Here is a 17,505-nt window from a genome sequence, read left to right on the forward strand (position 1 = left end):
TCTAAATGTCAGCTAGAAACACTTAGGGCTAGTTTCAAAATCTTGGATTCCTCCTGATAAAACTTAATTACTCAAATGTGAAAAGGAAATAAACCCTGTCATAAAACAGCATCATTTGCCTCAAGAAGACTCTACTATATTTAGATTGAATCTTTTTTTTTAAAGATTTATTTTTTTTTATTGCAAAGCCAGATATACAGAGAGGAGGAGAGACAGAGAGGAAGATCTTCCGTCCAATGATTCACTCTCCAAGTGAGCGCAACGGCAGGGTCAGAAGCAGAGGAGCCAGGAATCAAGCAGGTACTTCAGTGTGGGATATTTGAGTCTCAAACAGCAGCTTAATGTGTAGCACCACTATGCCCACAGCTGCATTCTAAGACTAGGTTCATATTCCCTTACTTAGTTACTTATTTAATCTCAGCCCTTGTTATCTGCATTTTTCTGTCAACCTTTTTTCCCTCTGTGTGATTGCAAGTTTTGCTGTATTAGTCTATTTCTGGCCATAATAGAGTACACAGACTGAGTGGTTTACACAACAGAAATGTATTTTCATACAGTACCACAGCCTAGAGTTCTAGAACCCCGGCAACAACAGGATTGTCTTCTTGTGGGGCACGTGGGAGGAAATCTGGTCCATGCTTCTGACCTAGCTTCTCATGGTTTCTTGGCAATCCTTGGTATCCTTTGCATGTGGAATTATCCTATGCCATTCTCTTTGTGAATGTCTGTGTCAAAACTTTTCCTTTTCTATAAAGGCACCTGTTCTGTGGGATTAGGGCTAACCTTAATCATCTCATTTTAATTTGATAACCTCTGCAAAGGTACTGTCTCCATATAAGGTCACACTCTCAGGGATGAGCTGGGGAGGTGATCACAATTCATCTGGTTCCACTTCCCATGGCGTCACAGACTTGTCTACACACTGATGACCCTCAGTCTGTCTTCTGAACCCGAAGCCTGGGTGTCCAGCTGCCCACTGGCTGCCTTCCCTTTGATCTCAAGATACCTATGACTGCATTCACCATCCTTCCCAAAGAACATGTCCTCTTTCAGCTCCGACAGTGATATGTTATCAAGTCACTTATCACAGAGCAGAAACTGAAACTTATTCCTGTCCCCCTCTTCCCCCTGCTCTACACCTGCAGCAAAATGCTTCTGAAGTTACATGTATTTCATCTCTGCAATCTCAAATCTGCCTCGCCTCCATCTCGCTACTACCAAGCTACTATGTTCTCTTTCAGTACACCCCAGTAGTTTGTTTTTAACAAGCCATTCTATATCTGATTTTACTCTGTCAAACCTCTTTCCCTCATTGCAGAGCAGTCTTCTGAAGATCTAACTAATCCTTTCCTTGCCCTGTGTAAGTCTATTCAAGTCACAGGGACTACCCCCTGGAGGAACACTGGGCCCAGATGGTTGGCTTTGGGCCTTGAAAAGGACTTTGCAGGAAGAATAAGATTGCTAAGTGAGGAAGAGGCTACTTATGACGGTAGAACTGGTGTTACCCTTGAGGGTTTGGGTTTAAGAACTATTTCAAGCCACCCAAATGGTGACTGTAGATATCCATAGACATTTTGGGAGTGTCCCAGGCCTGCTTGTCTAGTCGCCCAGCTTTCTCCACATTGATTGAGGCAGAAACTTGCAAATTTCTTTATTTAGATTGTGACTTAAAGCACAGCAGAGCTGCCTTAGCAGCTGTCTGCCAAACCCTGTCTTGCACTCTCCCGGAGTGATAAATGAGTATGCCAACAGCATTAGCTGTACGCTGGCATATTTATCTGACCATTTACTTCTGAACTCACGAACAAAGCATAAACATTTTGTGAACTGATCCATGGGCTTATAGTTCAAAAGCCTAGATCCTGAAGAAGACAGTGTGGCTCCTTAGCACTAGCAAGGGAGATGTGCAGTGAATTGGCTTCCAAAGTAAAGGCTGCTTGTCCAAATACTGGGATTTAGCACTCTGTGGAAAACGCTCATGTAATTGGCTTTCCTGGTATCCCCCTGAACCATGAGGAAGTGAGCATAAATCCCACACCCTCTTCATCTTCCTGTGCTTAGTAGTTATCTGAGTAGGCATCGATACATCATCAATGAGTGACTTGTTCTAGAACTAGGTCAATAGCTGCAGGTCAATTGGTGTATCCTGAGTAGAAGTTTTAGCTAATAAAGGATTATGAAGCTTCCTTGCTTGTGAGTTCCAGGAAAGACTGGAGAACATTCTGACAGTCATGGGTATTTATTAGAGTCCAGGCAACAGCAACATTGCAAGCGAGTGGTAATGTTATTCCAGATGTGCAAGGATTTTAGTACTCTCTGTGTGCACCTGGAGATGAATAAATAATTTGGTTCAAGTTTCAAGAAAAAAAAATAGAGGGCAAGGAGGCAATGGCTCAAATAGAACAAATTTAATGTGAAAATTTAATGAACAGCAAACAGGATGATTTAAGGAAGCAATCCAAACACAATTGAAATTCAGAATTAGGAAGCAAATTAAAATCAGTTACTTGTATGAACAATACATTATTTCAAGCACAAATACATTCACTGCATCTAAATATGATCGTAGAAAATTATTTTTGTGTGTTTTAGAAATATATACACCATAAAACTAATAACAAAATAGTTATGTAATCATAATGCCAGTGTCTTACTGCCTAAAAGAAGGAGATATATACTCAAAGTATGACAACCAGAACTTTTAAAAATAGGAGCCAACAGATTGCAAAGGTGGTTCTGTTTTCTTTATATGACATCATTTTATTGTCTATCTTGCTTCAAGATTCATGTTTCTAGGAAATGTACTAAAGGACATCCTAACTTCCTGATGATTTAAAAGGAATTCTTTCAGAGCCATAAGGAAAAGCCTGTGTTGCACTGTATGGGAATGAATTTGCCCCTGCTGTTGCCATCACCCTTTTGGGAGTGGTGTCATGGAGAGGTGAGGTTGGTGCATCTGAGGAATTCCTCCTCTTCTCTCCTCCCTCTCCTGGGAGTCATCCAGATCTCTTCAGAGAAAACCCGCCCCTGATGATCATCAACAGGAATGGGAGCAGCCAGTCACCTATCCTTGAAGACAGGGGTTCTTGGAAAGAGACCTATAAGAAATTCAGAATATCTTCCTAAATGCTTTCAGAACATCCCTGTCACCTATAGAGATGATTACAATACAAAGAATGAAGATTTAGGGGACAAGGGACACAGACGAGTGACAACTAAGCTGCAGACTTGGGTGCTAGTGGAGGTATCACACAGGGCCCCTGGGTTGCAAGCCAAAGGACCCATGATGGCTGTTAAGCCAAAAGAAGATTGACTGGATGGATACAGGGAGAGAGTTATCACAGAACCTTGAAAAATATTCAGGAATACAGAGGCCAGGCAGCTGAAACAACCCAGGCAGATAACCCTCTTACATTACCCCCTCTATCTATTGTTACTTGTGGAATTTTTAACCATCCTAGCCTCCTGGAAACTCAAAGTTGAGGGTAAGTGTATTTGATCAACTGCAACCAATCGTACATACCTCTCCTAGGCCAGGATCAGGGGGAGTTGCTGGGTCTCCTTCAACTTCCACAAGGTTCATATCAGGAAGGAGGGGGCCTCTCCCTAATGGGTGGGGGATTGGATGCTGGGCAGCTAAACACAAGACATAGGACCAAAGTGTTCCTCCGAGAAACATTCAAGGAATTGGTAACTGGACTGAGAGATTTTTGAAAAAATTTCTTTCTCTTTCGCTATGAAAAACACTTTCTAATTTCTGAAAAACTATTTAATTTCTGAGAAACTATTTGGGCTACCACCAAAAAAAAATTCTGATTCATATCTAAGATCAGCAAGATAAACTAAATTTTTTCTTAAAAACCTTGAGAATACTTAAAAATCCACTTCAGGTTTCCATAAGTGTTCAGCAGAAGTCATTACCATGTGTCTAATTCTACAGGTGCCAGAAGGTGTAAGCAGGAAAAAGTCTGAGTAGTCACAGAATAAGTATGGGCCAGTACAAGGTAGCTAGAAATGACAAAATAACCTTAGATTTAGGAAAGCTTGAATGTGTTTAGAGCCATAACAGAGAGAGAAAGGGGTCCACGGGCGAGCAGCACCAGAGGAAATAGAGCTTGATTCTACATGGAGAAATGGGCCAGAAATATGTAAATGAACAAATGCTGAGAGTGGGGTGTGGGAGGGATTGGAATCAGAAAATATATCTTGACCCCAGTTTCTTCTTTAGAATACAAATCCAGAACATATGCTAGAGAAGTGTAAGCAAAAATAGGGTTCCTCTAGCATCTGTAGGCTAGCGTAAAGATACTGCAGGTGCCTTGTACAAGATCAGGCCAGTAAGCACAACCATGACCAGCTTACATGCACAAGGTACTATCGTTTTGTATTGTTAAAGCTATTCTTGAATCCATCTCCTTGACTAAGATGAACTTACTCTCCCTGCTTTATCTTTTTCCCTTCTTTCTTTTTCTTCGATTCATTCTTATTTCCTTGAAAGGCAGAGAGAGAGCAAGAGAGAGAGAAACAGAAACAGACCAGAGAAATCTTCTAATTTTTGCCCTGCCAAGTATCCACAACAGCCTAGACCAGGATCCCATAACTTGGTCTGGGTCTCCTATAAGAGGGCAAGGACCCAAGTCCTTGAGCCATCACCTGCTGCATCAGCTGGAAGAGAGAATTGGCAACAGAACCCAAGTACTCCAACATGGGATGGGGGCATCTCAAGCAATGTCAGCTGCTATACCCAATGGCTACACTCCTATCTGCATTTTCTGAGAAAGGATAACCTTATACTTACTCCTTTTAATATTCTTGAGGATACTTAGGAATCATTGGCATATTCCTCCAAAGATTGTTTGCTTCTGGCAGACTGAAGGAGCTCAATAAAACTGATTGAAACAGAAATACAGTAAAGCACACTGGAAATAATTTGGGCTTTGGAACTGGGAACAACTGAGTTTTAAGCTTTCCTTGGGCTCTTACAGACTGACTTTCCTCACCTGCAACATGGGACTGGTAAAACCCACTCAGCAGTGCCATTTTGTAATCTGTTTTAGCACATGGCAGGTATCAAACAAATGTTACGTGTATTACTGTTACAGATAAGATGAGCTTAGCAGAAATATAACCATCAGTAGTTCTTTCTTTTAAGCACATATTTTGGGTAAATTACAAATGAATTAGCAACTTCAGGAATTTTTTAACGATCACTTTAATATGAATGCATAAGTACTTAAATATTTCATATACATACCTTGAAAATCTAAGTTTTAGACAATGGATATTTGATTATCATTTGCAGCAACATAATTAGTGAATACATAATTCATAATTAGGAACGTATGAAATATCTAAAGCATAAAAATGTGGATAATAATGGAGCCCATGGCTGTAATATATTAAAAGATACTTATTTATGAAGTGACTCAACAATTTTCTGATGCACAAAGAGGTAACAATAGCTGGTAAGGTGAATGGAATTGTGCTGGGTAGTTTCAACTTTTAAAGAACGAAGTAGGGCCCATTGCTGTGGCAGTGAGGCAGAAGATGTTGGAGCTTTCTCTCTTGCCCTCTCTTTCTCTCTGTACCTCACTTTTCAAGTAAATAAATAAATCTTTTAAAAAAAAACCCACAGTGATAATACAAATTGAGAAGGAAAGTTGCTATCATGCTTGTTCATTGCCCTTCAACTCTGCTGACCCCTTCCAGTAACTCTGTCGGTTGCGTTTTTGCTAAGGGGATGTAACCCTCTGGCAAAGTCCATATGGACATCTTAAAAAAAAACAAACACTTTGTATTCTATCAAGGTAATACATTTGATGTATTACCTAGGTACAGTTGGTTTTCTGTTATTTTAATTATTTTCCATGATAGTTTTAAGGGTATAAGGATTCTTTCCTTCTCCCCACCACCTATCACTTTCCCCTTCAACTACTCATCCATATACCATCACATATGACCTTCCATGAAGAGTGATCCTATATGAAGACAATAAAAAGACTTACGTAAGGGAATGTTTGATGCCATTGTAATTCATTAGTTTATGAGTGTAAAAATATGAGTGGAGAGGCTGCTGTCACGGCATAGCACATTAAACAGCGGCTCCAAACGCCAGCACCTCATCTCGTTTGAGTCCCAGCTATTCTACTTCTGATCCAGATTCTTGTTAATGTGCCTGGGAGGTGGTGGATGATGGCCCAAGAGCCTGAAACTCTGCTATCCACGTGACAGACCCAGTTTAAGTTCATGGCTCCTCGCTTCAGCCCAGCCCAGCCCTGGCTGTTGCTACCATTGGGGTAATGAAGCAGCAGATTGAAGAAATCTTTCTGTGTGTGTGTCTCTCTCTCTGCCTCCTTCCTGTCTTTGTTACTCTGCATAAACAAATATTTGAAAAATAAAAATTTCCAACATACTCCTGTTGAATTACTGATATCACTTCTCTTTTTGCATGACAAAGTGACAAAGAATAAATTACAGCTGCCAATCAATACCAACTCAAAAAACCCAGGATCATATTTCTGTGTTCAGCGTTTCTTCAGCGATTATAATGTCTCAGTTATGAAAAAGATACTAGGTCTTTTAAAGAAGCACATCTATAAATGGCAAATTGAAAACAATCAAGCTGATTTGTTTAAAATGCTATTTGTAGCAGCTTGATAAGTGAGGAATCATCTATTGCAGAGTTTTAAATCTGGTCAGAATTAGAACAGGTGATCTATCTACTGACTTTGTAATACTGTTGTAGAAACACAGCAAGTGGGATATTTTGTTTTATCCTTCTAAATCCTCTTACAACTCTTCTCCACCCACGTCTCTGGGAGCTGGACCAGTAAGGACTAAAGAAATAGGCTGTCTGATCTCTTGGCTTTAGTTTATTGGCCATAGTAAGCCTCTGCAGGATGGATATATAAATATATTAAAGGCTCTGTTCTTGGAGTGTCCAGCACAATGTTTTAATTGACGTTGCAACCCAGTGTGGCACTCTTTGCCTTCCAGACTCTCCAAGCCGTTGTCCTTTTGTCCCATTGGACCAAACAGTGGGAAGAACTGTTGTTGAGCCTGAGTACTTGCCTATTCCTGTGACCTCTCGCATAGTTTTCCCAAATTTCAGCTGGTGTTGGAATCACCTAGAGGCCCTCTTAAGCCATAGGTTAATTCCATGGGAGAATTTCCGCTTCAATGGGCCTGAGGTGAGTGCTAAAAAGTTGCATTTCTAACAAATCCCCAGGCGATGCTGGGGTTTGGAAGTTAGAAAAGCTGTGCCCTGTATTCCTGCTGTGATCATCTTTTTTAAAATTGTCATAATTTGCTTTTTCCATCTCTTACTTTGGGGATTAATATAAATGGCCATTTTAAGCTGTTTGTTTAATGGCCAAACATTCCAGGTACTTACTTGAAAAGTTTTTAAATCAGAGAAAGTTATCCTCTGTACTACATTCAGACTCCTTTGGGTATCCTTTATCTTGCTGTTAGACTTGGAGGCCAGGCCCATAGACATGTGTTATTTGTCTCATTTGAGGCAAATTTAGACAAGACCTCTAGCTTAGCTTTCAGTAGAGCACTTAGGACAGCCAGATGTTCCATTGATCACTGGAGCTCTTAGGTCAATGTTGATGGTGAAGTCCTGGTTTGAATGGGATCTGGGAGCCTGGTTTATTATCTTCAAACCCTCAGCTGACACTTTATGTCTCATCCTAGTGCTTCCCAAAACCTGGTTCCCACTTACTCTGTATCGGCTTGTCTCTTCAAATCTTTATGTGAGAGTCCCATGCATTTTACCCAATCTCCTTAAGCAATTGCTTCTTCTGTAGCTGACATCCACCTATATACCTTCTTAATGTGAAACCCCTGGGGAGGACACCCAAGTTACCACCTACTCCACTCCCCATCCTTTCCCGGGAGCCTCTGTCTGCTTCAATGTTCCCATCCCTCAAGGTTTTCCTTCTTTCTCCCGTCCTTCCTTCCTTCCTTCCTTCCTTCCTTCCTTCCTTCTCTCTCTTTTTCTTTCTCTTTCTTTCTTTCTCACTCTTTCTTTCTTTCTTTCTCACTCTTTTTCTTTCTTTCTCTTGCTTTCTTTCTTTCTTTCTTTCTTTCTTTCCTTCCTTCCTTCCTTCCTTCCTTCCTTCCTTCTCCATTCCTGCTTGCCTGTCTACTGCCTTCCTCCCTCCTCCCTCTCTCTTTCTTTCTCTCTTTCTTCTTCTTTCTTTTTCATTTTTACTCTGAGCAACAAGTTTTCTTCTGGAAACCTAAGACTTTCATACTGAAACTTGGCAACTTCATCTGAATTTTCTATAGAGGACAGCAAGGAGCAGCCACATGAGAAGAAAGAAAATTGTTGTCCAGCAGTGAGGGGTGGAAGATGAGGAAACCAATTGCCCTGTGCTGCTGGATGCACAGGGGTGTGTAAGATTTGCAGGCATCCTGTCCTGTGGTTGCTAAACTCCTAAAAGTCTCCCCTCTTGGCTGAAGCCAAAGTAGCTTAGATTTCTAATGCTTTACGTTCAATTTAGCAGTACCATTAATAGTACTTTTTGTTCACAGTCTCATGTTTTGAATTGCCTGCATTTCCTGAGTCATTTCTATGGGTCACTGAGTCCACACACTCCTTAGAGGTGAAACTAACTGAAGAAACTGAGGCCAAGAGAGATTACACAACCTTCTTGTGACTCGGTGTTCATAGCTAAGCCAATTCCTACCTGTTCTCTGCAGTTATACAGCCTGAGTGCTTAAGCAATCCAACTGGTCTGGGTCTCAATTAAATAACCATCAAGTAACTGGAAAGAGTGAAAGAAATGGCTTTTCATCTCTCTTCTGGACTCAGGGTTCTGTTGTGGGCAATCACCCCAGATCCCTGCCCTGCTGTTTGGTGGGTGTGGCTCAGAGCTTCCCTGCCCATGTCCTGAGGTACAACTCCCAGGTCTACACATGGAGTATGACCTCTGACATGGCTGAAGGTCAAGGGGAATAGATGTGTCATATAGCAATTACAGTGTCTTTTGGAAGACGCCCTCCTGCCCTCCCCTTTCTTCTCCTTTAAAAGCTATAACCTGTGCATAGTAAAGCGGACATTCCTCACCAGCTTGTCTCTGGGGTTTGATGGTAAGCCTAGACCCTGATATCCCATATTTAAGGGTGCTTATCTGAGTATGAACATTTACTTCCATGGTAGGTTCCTCTCACTGCCTTGCCTCTTCCACAGTCTGAACCTCTACCTGGCAAAGTGTGACTTATTCTTTAAGGCTATCTTTGATCAAATCCCCCATAGAGCCTTTCCTGCTCCAAACTGCTGAATGAATCACTCACTTCCTTTCTCCTTGCTCCTTAGGTCACATTAAATTATGGTTAATTGGCTTACAATTCTGACTAAAATACTAAGTTGAGAGCTTCATGCAGGTGTGGGCTGTGCATTCATTTGTCTGCCTCTTCCTGAGATAATACCTGCCCATAACAGGTGCTTAATAGTCACTTGTTGAAGCAAATTGAATTTGGAGCATGCACAGCCCCAACCAGTGGACAAATATGAAAAATGGCCTGAGCTGGCTTATTGTTCAGACTTTGGTGAACAGATGTCTTTAAGAGGGACAGGGCAGACCATCTGCTGTAATCATGAGAAGTGTCCAACCCATCACTTCTGCTACAATTTACTCTCAATATCTATCTATTAAAGTCCAGACATTGTCCACTAAATGAGTTTGCAATCTCTACTTCCACCCAGGCACTCACTATGACATGTATAAAACAGATACGATTTATTTATGGTCTTTGACTGCATATGAGGTGACATTCTGGAAAATTACTTTTGTCTTGGCAGGCATCATACTAATTGAATGGTACAAGACCAGATGTGATGGGACAGTGTCTTCATTTTAAGGATTGGTTATGGGTGTTTTGTTGCCCAGACCTGAAGTGTATTTCTAATTCTGGTTCTGAAATTTAAAGTTTGTCATTTTGTTTTTCAATTTGAGAAATGTATAGACAGAGAGAGATGCAGAGATCCTTTCATTGGCTCATTCCCTAGACACACAATGGCAGCTTGGGATGGGGCTGTCATGACTGAGGATGGGAGCTGGACATTAGGGTGTGCCAGGTGTGTGGCAGGAAGCCAACTGCTTGAACCCATTACTGTTGCATTCTAGAGTCTGCTTTAAAAGGAAGCTGCAGTCAAAGTCGAAGCACAGTCGAAGTCAAACTCAGGTACTCTGACACAGGACGTGGCGTCTCCGTTACAAGGCCAAACACCTGACCCAGCTCCAGCATCTTAGGATGACAGTTAAATGCCTTGAAGACAGTTTGGATTTCTTCAGAAGACCAATCAGTTGGAAGCAATTGGCAGCAGGAAATGAACTTGGAGCTGTGTATGTGTGGAAATGCGAAGGCAAGATAAATCACTGGTGTGGTTTAGAAATTCAGCACCTCCCAGCTGTATGCAGATGACCAGCTTTTCAGTTCATTGTGACCAATATTGTATGTTGCCACCCAGCCTATTGGTAGTCTTTTTTCCTTTCCAAGTGATCACAGCATGAAGCTCAATATTTACTCTGAAAAAAAGATGAGTGGAGCATACATTATATAAAAGTAAATTATAAAAAAACCATGAAATGCCAACTTCAGAAGACTTGGGGTATCCAAGAATCTGCCCCTCTTGAGGAGCACGAATAACTTAGAGTTCACTGAATTATACACATCCAGTTTTCATTGGTTATGCCATTCAATTGGAAGCACAGTGCTAAAAGGAACAGTAAATATTGTTCCATGTAGAAATACATAAAATAAGAACTCACCTCTTTTTGACATTTTTATAAAAATATTAAGATGGTCTTAAATTTACCTGTAATAATCAGTGTATAATGTGTTGACTTTTTAAATAGCTTTGTACATTTTATGGTTTAAAATTTCAAGATTAAATAATGATTTTAATAAGGTCAACTTGAGGCACTTAATGGTAAATGGCATAGCCAATTACCTCTTTATACACTTCAACTTATCTTTCTCAAGACTGAACACAAGAATAGCTTCTATTATGAATGGAGAGGCCTGCACTGCTTCATTATTGGTTCTTGTTGGTTCTTGGTGGCTGGGAACTCAGTCGTTTTCCCTGGCCACTGCTGCTTTTGATATTCTGGGATGATTGTTTCAGATGATTACTCACCTAATATGCAGCATAATGGATTCAAAGCTAAATCAAAGCTAGGATGCTATTTACATTTCAATATTTTTGTGTTTGTTTGATATTAGTTTCCCTTCTTTCTGCCATCTCAGAAGCAGTGCAGCAAGACAGAGCTCACGTGACCCAGAGGCAATGGTGGCTTCTGTTCAACACCTGGCATCAGTGAGAAACAAGGAACTCATAACTCAGAAGGAAGAGCCAGTGCACTGCCCCAGAGCCAGTTCAGAGAAGTGGACCTGTCTGAGGGCTAATGTCCACAGCATCAAATGGATCTCCATATCTAATCCCACCAGCTGATCCCCATCGGAGTCAGCAAATACTGATTGATTTTTACAATGATTATAGAACATTTCAGCTAGTTCCTAGAAAACATTCAGAAGTGTGAGATAAAAGTAATTATGAATATACTCTCATGTACATTCAAATACATGGGTAGACGTTGGTAGATGTTCACATGCATTTTAGCTCTGACAACCAGGAGGGCTTAACCCAGGGATACCCCATATCAACACGTTCACAGCCAGATGCTAGTTTCTAAGCAGTATCCACTTAAAGGAAAGAGGGATTGATAGAGAAATTATTATTGATTCTTGGAGTTGGATGGGGAAAGGAAAAAGTGAAAATAAACCTGGGGCAACTTGTAGCATAAGAAAGAGCTCAGAAAACAAGAGTCGGGCCCCGCCCAAGGACTTCAGAAGGCAATCAAAGTAGCTCCTCATGGCCAAAGCTGGGGTAATTTGAAGAAAATAATAAACAGACTCGATCATAATTCAAAGTATGAAATGAATATTAAAATAAACTGTTGGAAAAAATAAATAAGACAAAGACACAAGTATTCAGAGAGAAATTCCATACACGCACATGCAAACACACAGATACATTGCAAGACATGACTCCTCCATAAAGCAAAAATTCACACCTTTCACCCATAAAGTGTGAACTACTTACACTTTGTGATGAGCTAGCAAACACCATGGTGAGGAGAGGGAAGAACACTGCCTTGACAAGGTGAACAGGGCCGACGTCTCCTTGGTAAGTTGTGTTGGTAGTATATCATAGCTAATACAATGAGACTTTATGTCTATAACATTCTTCTCAAAATTCCATAACTTCACTATGACCATGAGAGAAAACACGGTGACCCCCAACTGAAAGGCATTCCACAAAAAATAATTCAACAGCACTTTCCAAAAAGAGCCAAAGTCGTGAAAACAAAGATTGAAAAAGTGTCACAGATCCTACCAGCTAGGGGGACAAAATGTAATGTGATGACCTGGATGGAATTCTGGAACAGAAAAAGAATGTTACCAGTAAGAAAGCAGTGGCATGCAAATCAGGTTTGGGGTAGGTTGAATACTAACATACCAGTGTTAATCTCTTACTTAATGTTGGCCAGTGCATTATTTGGATGCAAGAGGTGGAGGTGAGGAGGGTCAAGGTGCTAGGCTGAATCCTGTGTGGCTTCTCTGGTTGCACATTAATGAGGCCTACTAGGGGGTGGAAACTGGTCAGAAACTAATCAGGATAGGAAGGGACTTGCACTAGGGGAGATCCTGAAGGTTGAGCTTTCAACTATGACACTGGAGAGAGGCTGGAGGTGATCAGTGTGCACAGCAACAAAAGTCACCTGTCTGATGGAAAACCACACACAAAGTTTAATAGACAACACTCCTTTGCCAGCGAGGAGCTGCAGAGTCAATGTGGGTCAAAAGCTGCAAAAGCAAACGCAGTATGGCACAGTGCTTTCCTTGCCGTAAGCTGGCTGTGATGACGGTTTTAATTCAGAACACGGAAGTATTCATCTGAGTCTCATCATCTATTGTTCACTTCTAGTGAACTGATTTCTCTGAGAAGACTTGAAGAGACTCGGGCCTTGCTAACACAGCCTGCTCTTTTATAGAATTAGACACCAGCACATCAGAACTGTGATGGTTGCTACCGTAATTCTCACACCAAGGCCTTTAAAATCTGCTACTGATTTCTCCTCCAGGAAGTTCTCAGAAGGGTATGAATTTGTCTTCTCAGGTACCTCCAGATCCTCAGCTGCTCGGTGTAAACCAGGAGCCAACTGCCCCAGTTCCCACAGCGGCATCAGTCGACAACTGTCTCCTCTGTCTGTCACCGAGGAGTCTTCGGCTCCTATTCTAGAACTTCAGAGTCGAGGAGCCTCTGGAGTTTGTGGACACAGAATCGAGAGACAGAGCCGGACAGGTATGTGGGAGAACCCCTCCTAAATAACAGTGAATTTTGGTAACGTCCCAACAAGCCCGGGCACAGAACGTAGAAGTGCTGTGGGTAGGAGTGGGGAGGATTTGTCCAGTGGAAGGAAGAAACAGGAGGAAAACAGAGAAGGTCCACCAGTGGTATACAGTGCAGCAGAGAGACTGAACCCCAAAGCACAAGGTGAAAGAGCTTAACACAGAGTCAGTTAATGACATTGCATGCCGTTTGCAAGGTTGCTGGCTTTGTCATCTTCAAACTGTCAGAACTTAACCATATTTTATCTCATTCCAGAGATTCAGTAAAAGCACACGATGCCCATTCTGAAAAGAACAAAAACACCAGTAAACAAAGAGAGAGAGAGAGAGAGAGAGAGAGAGAGAGAGAGAGAGAGGAAGAGAGGAAGAAAGTGAGCAAGAAAAAACTTGCTTTTCTTCTCATCAGGATATCCTGTTCCTGGAAACCTCTTAGTTTTCCCAACGTCATAACTTCCATAGCAAGCTTCCTTTGCCTCTCCAACAAACATTTTTGGATCAGATGAGGCCATTAGACTTATCTGCCATCCACCTGACCTCTCCCCAAGGCCTGAATTACTGGGATTGCTAAATACACCTTGCAGCTGGAAATTCATAGTTTCTACATGAAGCTTGGTCTGCTAGGCTGCTGCCTAAGACTATTGCCTATTGGTTGGGGCCGTCTCATTTTCCCCCCAGGGAATGCTCTCAAAGAGCCAAGTTCATACTCACTTCCTGATATCCCAGGAGCATACATCCATCTCCCTGGAAACAGCAAAGGAAGTATTTGCTAACACTTGCTTCTCTACCACAGAAAACCTTTCCTTTGCTAATACTGGAGTGTTGCTCGTGTCTTGCGATTTTATAATGTTAGCTCCCTGACCTCGTGGAGGATCCACTCCTCTAGATGCTACAGTTTGACTTTCCCTCTCCATTCAGCTTGGCCAGAAACAGACTATAGTCTCTTTCATTTTAAAAAACAGTAATAACAACAGCAAAACATCCTATCCAAAATAATAGATGTTAGGGGGTGTGCCTTTGGCATTGTGGTTAAGACCTTGGTTAACACTTCCACTTCCTGTCTGAGAATGTCTGGGTTCTGATACTGAGTTCCAGCTCCTAACTATAGCTTCCTGCTGATACAGACGCTGGAAGCAGCAGATAATGTGTTAAGCAATTGGGTTCTTGCCACCCACATGAGAGACCAGAATTCAGCTCAAATAAATAAAATGAAGGAACAAATAATTTTTGAAAACCAAAATAACTAGATAGCAGCATATAAACTAAACAAGCAAGAAACTCAGAACATTGAGTTCCTTTTAGAAGGAGAAGAAAAAAAGGGTAAGATAGGGATTCAGCCAGGAGTAAATAACAAGAAGAAGATACAGGAGATTCACTAATTTTAGAACATGTTTTATATGAGGAAAATTGTTGTTCAAGAACAAACATTATTTTATCTTATTTGGTAGAGAGAGAGAGAGGTGAGAAGAGTGGGCATTCACATTCACTGATTCATTCTTCAAATGCCTACCTTGCCTGGATCACGTGAGCTGTCGCTGCTGTCTCCAGTGTCCACGTGACCAGGAAGCTGCGTTAGGGAGGGGAGTGAGGACTTGAACACAGGTACTCCAACATATGACCCATCACCATGACCAGTGTCTTAGACCAACTGCTCACTCCAGACAACGTTTTTAAAATGTTACCTCAATGACTATATACACATGAAAGCTAAAATTCTTTTTTGAAAAGATGAAGAAAATTATACCTTAAATTTTCAAAAAGCTTAACACATTGCAACAATACTCCTGCCATCCAGATGTTTACAAGACAAAATATTCCAATGAATGAAGTATGCCGGCTAATAAAGGCAGGTCTTGTATGTCACTATAGTCTACCAATTAAAAAAAAATGAAAACTGTTAAAGATCAGCTGGAATATAGCTTACTGTTTCTGTGACAAGTCGAAGGCATTTGGGGGATGATCCAGTGCACCACGGAGGAAAGAGGGAAAGTGAGAATAATCTAGATTCCGTTCGTCATGATTTTATGGCTATTACAATACTTAACATAAAAACTAATCCCGCAAAAGAGATGTTATAACTGTGCAACAAATAGATGCAGAGCCTGGAATTAAACCTGGACTGTGGATTGTAAAAGGGCAGATTAAAGTCAGATTTCCAAAATCCAGTAGCCTCTACCATGCATTCACTAAGAAAGAGAGAAAGAAAGAAAGAAAGGAAGAAAGAAAGAAAGAAAGAAAGAAAGAAAGAAAGAAAGAAAGAAAGAAAGAAAGAAAGAAAGAGAACTATGACGTGAGAGCGGGTAGGTGGAAGGGAATATTATAGTCTTAAAACTGTAGCTAGTAACTGCATAGAATCTGTTGTATTAATATATTAACATGAGAATTGATCAGAAAAAAAGAAATGGATAGGATTCCCGATACAGCAGTTTTAATGGTATGTGCAAGAGTATAGGTCTAAGCATGCTTATGATGATCAGAAAAAAAAAAAAAAAGAATTCTGTAGGCCCAATCTCTCCAATGCCTTGTAAAATTCCAGAATTAACTGTTCAAGCTGGCCATCAGAAGAACAGGTCAACAACACCCAAGAGTTTCAATGACTGTTGGTGTGCCTGGAATGGCGGTGGCACAGAGGCAATCCTCAAAAAAAGAGAGAGAGAGAAAATACCACCCCAGCAAGAAACTTGAAATGCTTATAATATCAATCCTACCCTATGAGATAGTCCTGAAACTAATGTGATATATGAGTCGTCACCCGCCTTTCTCTGAAGTATCTCTTCTCTTAAACCTCATGCAAGACTGCCAAGCCCATCAGGAAACAGACATTTTCCTCTAAGCTGTTTCTGAAAATTCCAGTGCTCAAATGAAAACATAAGACTAACAGTGTAGCATTGTGAGTATTCAGAATAAAAACATGACACTGGACTCACACTGACTTGGGCTGACCTTAATGTGACTCTCAGTTTGTCACCTTTAAAGTGGGAGTGACACTACCTACTTAGAGGGTACATTCATATCTTTCCCTGCCTCCCAAATCAGTTTGGTCTCCCCTTTATCTTGGTTTTCCTCCCCTACTCTGCATGGCAGAGTCAATGGTCAAAGAGGGACTCTGCAGAACTGTTATTAAGAGCAGGTGTCATCTGCACATGGGTTGGGGTGGGAGCTGGCTGCTCGCACAAACAGGTTCGTTTTAATGTCACTATGTCACGAAAGTTTCTCCTGATCACCTCCCACTCATTCCATAAAGGACTTTGTAGGAGTGTGCGTGGATTTCAAAATTCTTTTAAAACACAGTTACTTGACTTTTTATTTCCATTTCCTAAGAAAGTACCCTCATATCTATCAGAGATGGTCTTTCTCATACCATAGTTGATGTATTTCCTGGCTTCCCACTAGACTACCAGCTCAACTCTATTCTGAGACTACCAACTACTTAACTAGCTCCTGACAGAACTGACATTAGATTTGTTGAATAAATAAAAGAATGCCAGTTTTGATCTTTTGGAGCTCCAGGCTCTGAGAATGTGGCTCTGTTTATAAAATGTCCAAGGCATGTAACATTACTGTGTTCGTATTTACTTGATTTGTATTCTTAAAATAAGAATACACTTTCAAGTCTTCTTTCCCTTTCCCTCCACATGATTATATTGGAAAGCCTTAACTGGGTAAAGGTTGCAAACCCAGCGAGACCATCATGCCTGTCTCATTCGGCAGTGGGATGCCTAGCTCATTAGGCAGTAGGAACACGTTCAACAGCAGAGCTAACAGGTTCTGGAGAGGTGAAGTGAGAAGCCACATGCACTGCCACTTGCAATCCGTGGGCTTCACTGCTCTCTTGATCTCCAGAATAGAATTCCCATTTAAGGGAGGGTCTTCATCGTTACAAAAGGGACAAAAACGGTCTTGCAGACAATTCTGCCACCGCGGATCTGATGACTTCTGTTTATGTTCAACTTCCTAATAGGAACATGAAGTCATTAAAATGTGTGCTTGAATTTGTTTTCTCTATCCAGGGAAAGCATTTTATAATGATCACTTTCAAAAAGCACTGACTATTTTGATAAGGAAAAGAATGCTACTATGTTT

General features: G+C 41.1%; 1 protein-coding gene across 1 annotated transcript in view; it reads left to right on the forward strand.

The window, feature by feature from the left end:
- SLC35F4 (solute carrier family 35 member F4) overlaps positions 1-17,505 on the forward strand; it is a 214,273-nt gene that overhangs the window by 172,450 nt on the left and 24,318 nt on the right. The window contains exon 2 of the mRNA XM_040969123.1: positions 13,193-13,378. Within this exon, the coding sequence (XP_040825057.1) occupies positions 13,193-13,378 (186 nt within the window). The remainder of the gene's footprint in view (positions 1-13,192; positions 13,379-17,505) is intronic.

This window comes from Ochotona curzoniae, unplaced genomic scaffold (genome assembly GCF_017591425.1).
Source record: "Ochotona curzoniae isolate NIBS_2020 unplaced genomic scaffold, NIBS_Ocur_1.0 scaffold_4701, whole genome shotgun sequence".
NCBI classification, from domain to species: domain Eukaryota; kingdom Metazoa; phylum Chordata; class Mammalia; order Lagomorpha; family Ochotonidae; genus Ochotona; species Ochotona curzoniae.